The 6,246-nt window shown below is 46.0% G+C and overlaps 1 protein-coding gene across 2 annotated transcripts in view; it reads left to right on the plus strand.

Moving 5' to 3' along the window:
* The window catches only part of LOC119322761 (probable magnesium transporter NIPA8), a 4,412-nt gene extending 2,099 nt beyond the window's left edge, over positions 1-2,313 (plus strand). The window contains exons 5-14 of one of the 2 annotated variants that reach the window (XM_037596268.1): positions 78-163; positions 261-334; positions 568-670; positions 753-881; positions 984-1,083; positions 1,184-1,303; positions 1,389-1,479; positions 1,559-1,613; positions 1,703-1,829; positions 1,909-2,313. In XM_037596268.1, coding sequence (XP_037452165.1) covers positions 78-163; positions 261-334; positions 568-670; positions 753-881; positions 984-1,083; positions 1,184-1,303; positions 1,389-1,479; positions 1,559-1,613; positions 1,703-1,829; positions 1,909-2,070 — 1,047 coding nt within the window. In that variant the 3' untranslated portion in view covers positions 2,071-2,313. Of the gene's footprint in view, positions 1-77; positions 164-260; positions 335-567; positions 671-752; positions 882-983; positions 1,084-1,183; positions 1,304-1,388; positions 1,480-1,555; positions 1,614-1,702; positions 1,830-1,908 lie in introns of both variants that reach the window. The other variant, XM_037596267.1, reaches the window with a different exon arrangement.
* Positions 2,314-6,246: the final 3,933 nt, after the last annotated feature.

Genomic DNA, 6,246 nt, shown 5'->3' on the forward strand with positions numbered 1-6,246 from the left:
CCATGTTTTTCGTATCCCGTTCCATTCTAGTGACTCAGATGATTTGGAAAATGATTGGTCATGTAATTTTACTGCAGTCACTTCTTGCAGCTCTTGGATCAATTCAGTTTGTATCCAATATTGCATTTGCCTACGTTGTGTTGAACAAGACCATTTCAGTGAAGTATGTATATTTAGCTTCTTGGGACCACATTAATAAATATTAGAATGAATACATTGAATCATGAAATGAGAGTAATTGGGATTTTACTTTATTTCAGGGTCATGGTAGCCACAACTTTTATTGTCTTCGGCAATGTCTTCTTAGTTTCCTTCGGCAATCACCAATCTCCTGGTATGAGTTATTTAATACATTATTTATGTTGTATGTTTCCCTATAGACTAGAGTTTTTGTTTTTATTTTGGTATGCTTTTGTTTCCATGCCAATTGTAACACCATCGCTCCTGCAAGGGAACATATTACCTTGGGTGCAGCATATACTATTACGATGTATAGCTGTAAGCCCGCAGCTTTATCTGTGTTCTAACTTGTAAGTAAATCTTCTGATGATATAAATACGTGGACAGTTTATACTCCGGAGCAGCTGATTGCGAAATACAGCAACTTGGTCTTTGTTCTCTATTGTATGTCATTGGTCTTTGTTGTTGCACTCAGTCAATATCTCTATAGGTGAAATTGTCCTCTTAAAACCTAGCCTCTTTAGAAACGTTCGATTATGTTGTTTCTTACCTGTTACAATACTCTGCTGCAGGTGTGGAGAGACAATTCTTTCAGATAATGCAAAAGATACTAGCACACATTGGCGAACACTGCTGCCCTTTTCTTACGCTATTGTATCTGGTGCCATTGGATCTTGCTCCGTCTTGTTTGCGAAATCACTGTAGGTTTGACTGAGATTTATGCATATGACATGCATATCCTCTTTGATTGCGAGTTTCTGACTACCCTGCAATACTCCCGACCTTTATTTGGTTACTACTAGGTCTAACATGCTGAGGCTGACCATGAGCAGCAGATACCAATTCCACAGCTGGTTCACATACTCAATTCTTCTGTTATTTCTCTGTACAGCTGGATTTTGGGTAATGTAGTGCAGACACTAAGCTATTGCATTATTCTGAGACAACGATACATTCTGTTGTGATTGATATTGTTGTGTAATCTGACTCTACTGTGGCACAGATGGCGAGACTGAATGAAGGACTGTCTCTGTTTGATGCAATACTGATTGTCCCAATGTTTCAGATTGCATGGACTTTCTTCTCTATTTGTACAGGATTTGTTTACTTTCAAGAGTATCAAGTAAGTTCTTATTCATGAATGTTTGTAATGGCAAGTGAATTTTGCGTTTGGTCATGCACTAATTGAAGCTTTTGACTTGCCCTAGGTGTTTGATACACTCAGGATAATAATGTTCCTGCTGGGCATGACATTTGTCTTCATAGGCATATCCTTGCTAGCACCTGATGAAAATAAAGGTGCGCACTTGGCAATAAGTTGATTTCATGTGCTTTTACATAAACATAAAATGGTTTTGACCATGGAAATTCTTAGTAGCTGACACCAAAGATGGCTCTAACGCCACAAAGGACGCGGCAATTGATATGAACAGGTTTTTGTTGCTATCTGCTCTTTCCACTAGTTAAACCTTATGCTTCATTGCATTTTACAGTGAATGTCTTTTTTACTTCGCCTTTTCAGTGAAGCACATGTATCAGGAAATTGCAGGCCAAGAAAGTTGCCGATGGAGGAGACGGAAGTAGATGATATGGACTCATTCTCAACCTCAGTAAAAGTGAAAGCAAAATGCATATTGTCGAGAGCAAAGGTCAGTGCGTCTTTTTCTAGATCAAGGTATGCTTTTGCGTTGATGCAGATATGCCTTCCTCATGTGATTTTGTTTGCAGTCGGCTTGCTCCATGTCACTTGGCCTTGGGGAGGAGACCATCAGCGCTTCTTCGGTGCTTGCAATGCCAATGGTTTCCTCAAGAACAACAGGGTTTAGGGGAATTCGAACTGACCGATCAAAGTACATTCCCCTGGGGTCCACTGATTGGGATAATCTATAGCTGGTGATGTTCTATAGACACACAATACAAATGTTATTTTTTATATTGCCAATTGGTAATTGTTTATACTTCCCAAGGCAATTGTCTGTTCTGCCTCGTAGTACTAATTAGCTGTAACATCAGTGTATAGTTTCAACATTTCCACTTGTAACATTGTCCATACCCATGTTGTAATTGAAACAGCTGCCTGCACTACATGTATAAACACACCATGTTAAAATAAACTTCATTGATTCAATTCTATCCATTTATTCGGCCATTTCTGTGTAACATTTGAAAAGCTAAGCGATGGTAAGAGCAACTCCAACGTAACTCCAATGCGCCAACCCAAACGCGTTGTCTGCGCCAACCCAAACGTGTTGTCTGCTTTTTGTCTGTTTGGGTCGGTCGAGTGGATGAGATTGTCTGATTTTCTATTGTCCGCTTTTTATTTGTTTGGGTAGCTCCAACATGCAACCCAAACGGATGCACGTATTGTCCTCTTTTTGTCTGTTTGGGTCGGCCAAGCGGATGGTATTGCCTGATTTTTTGTTTGGGTCGGCCGCGTCACCCAATAGGTGGCCGATGCATTTTTTTTCGCGTCCACAACTTTTTTTTGAATGCTTTTTGTCTGTTTGGGTCGGCCGAGCGGATGGGATTGTCTGGTTTTTAGTTTGGGTCGTGATAGAGGCAAAGGTATCCCGTCTTTCGATGAGATGGTAGCTATCTTTTTGGTGGAGTAGACTTTAAAGATCTGACTATGAACGTGTGAGGACGTCGCGCCTTATCAATCGCTAAACCAACTCCAAGAGGTTATTGACCACGCTGGAGCACGATCAACCTGACCACGAGGGTTTGTTTCGTGCACGCAAATGAAGAATAAGCAAGAAACTGAAATTGCAATCTGGATATTGCGAATATAAGAGGAAAGCTTTATTAATGAAGGTGGGGTTCTGTGACGTCTTTGTCTGGTCGTAGAACGCAAACGAAGTACGCGAAGTTGCAGCTATGACGAACTTTTAATCTAAACAAAACCCGAAGTCTAAAGGGTGCATTAAGGGCTCTATTTGTAGGGGGAAAGAGAGGAGATTTTGTCCTCCCTTGGCAAGGTGGGACTAAAACACCTCCTGAGTCGTTCCCCCTATAATATAGACTCTAAAAAGCCTAAAAGTAGTATTTTAAAATTACATGGGCCTGGCCTAAAAACAAGGTGGCGCAACACCTATATTAAGCTATGGATGAAATTAATGAAAGAGCATCTTGTATATTTTGTCCATGTCCTTGCACTTCATCATGGTGGCTCCAAAGTGCTGAAATCTCCACCCGAAATTCGGTTCTTGCTCCCCTTGTGTCGGTGTCAAAACCGGCGGATCTCGGGTAGGGGGTTCCGAGTTGTGGATCTTAGATCAATGGGGAACAAAGGACGAAGGAGACGATCTTTACTCAGGTTCGGGCCCTCTCGAAGAGGTAAAACCCTAAATCCTGCTTGATTATATTGAAGTGTATAGGGTGATTACTGAGTCGATCTACCACGAGATTAGATGAATTAAACCCTAGGCGAGTAGGCTTCTTCTAGCCTCTACGGATTAAACCCTCTGGTTTATATAGGCACCAGGGATACTAGGGTCACACATGACCGGTTACAATGAAGGAATAAACATGCCGATTCTACCATCTTGACTTGGAAGGCACACCAAGGCTTCCAAGGTTTCTTGTCCGGACACGGAGTCGCCTTATAGCTCGACCTTCTAGTAGTCACAGAGCGGCCCGCCTGTCCGGCCCACATGAGATAGTCCGGCAGCCCAAGGACCCCTTAGTCCCAGACTCCCTTAGTAGCCCCCGAACTAGTCTCCAACGCCGGGGTTCATGATTTCTGGTAGTTCTGCACGTCCGAAGTCTCCGACTTGCGAGATGAGTTCTTCACCCCCTCAATGTTCGGATGTCAATAGTTCGGCTGCCGATGACCTCCTGATTCGTCGAACCGCCGTTGGGCCCACCATACGTATCCCTCAAGGGCCACTCGTCCAAGTTCGGCCATGGGTCATCCGGATTATTACCTGACTCCGAATTGTGAACATTGCTTAGCCTCGAAGGCCAACCGCTCAAGTGTGAACAGTGCCCTTGCCTGAAAACTTTTGGCGAAAGGTCACGGCTGGCCACAATCACTGAATCGTTGTAAAAACCACGGTTTGAGGCGACTCCTCCATTGGCACGTCCCATCGATATGGAGATCGTGCCCTGTTTTTTAAGGGATATGATCAAATTTTGGTTATCCCACTCGCGCATAACGACACGCTTATATCGGGAAGCGGCGAGGTCCGCGGCGCAGTAAAGCGACTCTTAGTAAAGGGCCACCATTTTCTCTGCACGATTTCCCCTTCCTCTCTCGCTATTGCTGTTGGGGAACGTTGCATGGAAAACAAAAAAAATTCTACGCACACGCAAGATCTATCCATGGAGATGCATGGCAACAAGAGGGGAGAGTGTATCTACATACCCTCATAGACCGTAAGCGGAAGCGCTTGTTAACGCGGTTGATGTAGTCGAACTTCTTCGTGATCCAACCGATCGAGTACCGAACATACGGCGCCTCCGCGTTCAACACACGTTCAGCTCGATGACGTCCTCACCTTCTTGGTCCAGCAAGACGGTGAAGTAGTGGATGAGTTCTGGAAGCACGACGGCGTGGTGACGGTTGAGGGAGTCCTGGATTAGGGGGTATCCGGACAGCTGGACTATACACCTTGGCCGGACTGTTGGACCGTGAAGATACAAGACTCAAGACTTCGTCCCGTGTTCGAATGGGACTCTCCTTTGCGTGGAAGACAAGCTTGGCGATCCGGATATTATATTTCCTTCTTTGTAACTGAATCCATGTAAACCCTAGCCCTCTCCGGTGTCTATATAAACCGGAGGGTTTAGTCCTTAGAGACAAGATCATAATCATCATAGGCTAGCTTCTAGGGTTTGGCCTCTACGATCTCGTGGTAGATCAACTCTTGTAATACCCATATCATCAATATCAATCAAGCAGGAAGTAGGGTTTTACCTCCATCGAGAGGGCCCGAACCTGGGTAAAACATCTTGTCCCTTGCCTCCTATTACCATTAGCCTTAGATGCACAGATCGGGACCCCCTACCCGAGATCCGTCGGTTTTGACACCGACATTGGTGCTTTCATTGAGAGTTCCTCTGTGTCGTCGCTGCAAGGCTTGATGGTCCCTTCGATCAACAACAACATGATCCAGGGTGAGACTTTTCTCCCCGGACAGATCTTCGTGTTCGGCGGCTTCGTACTACGGGCCAATTCGCTTGGCCATCTGGAGAAGATCGACAGCTACGCCCCTGGCCACTAGGTCAGGTTCGGAAACTCAAACTACACGGCCGATATCCGCAGAGACTTGATCTTCAACGGGTTTGGGCCCGCGCTAGGAGCGCCGGACAGTCACGATGAGCACGGCTTAGACCTGCTGTCGGACAATGCTCGGGATATCACCCCTGCAGGAACCCCAGACCTAAATCCGGGGCAGATTGTGTCGCCCAAGGACGGGTGGATGGACCCTGCCCCGGAGGCCGCATACCCGTCGGCAGTAGAGCCGAACACAGACTTCACCCCCAAGGAAGCCTATGACACCGGACCTTGGGACTCGTATCCGGTTGTAGGTTCCAGTCCGCCCGCCTCCTAGCCCGCCGAATCTGGTTGCGCTCCGTAATGGAGTTCACTGCTGCGGATATCTTCCAACACTCGCCCTTCGGTGACATGCTGAACTCTTTAAAGTCCCTCTCTTTGTCAGGAGACTCTCGGCCGAACTATGTCCAGCTCAAGTGGGAAGCAGGCGGCGAAGGAATTCGTTGCCCACCCACCACCCACTTCATTGCCACGGTCGATGATTTAACCGACGTGCTTGACTTCGACTCTAAAGACATCGACGGTATGGACGACGATGCAGGAGAAGAATAGGAACCACCGCCCACGGGGCGGTGGAAAACCACCTCCTCATATGATATACATATATATATATGGTGGACACTCCGAAGGAAACCAATGGCGATGAGGCAATGGAGGATAACCCCTCAGGGAAGAAAGCAAAGCATGGGCGTCGTCGGCGCCGCTCCAAGCCCCGCCACAGCAATACCGACATAGGAGATGAAAACAATCCGGATGGTGCCGAAGATGAATACAACCCCGATTAGCCT

Source organism: Triticum dicoccoides, chromosome 6B, assembly GCF_002162155.2.
Source record: "Triticum dicoccoides isolate Atlit2015 ecotype Zavitan chromosome 6B, WEW_v2.0, whole genome shotgun sequence".
Lineage (NCBI taxonomy): Eukaryota > Viridiplantae > Streptophyta > Magnoliopsida > Poales > Poaceae > Triticum > Triticum dicoccoides.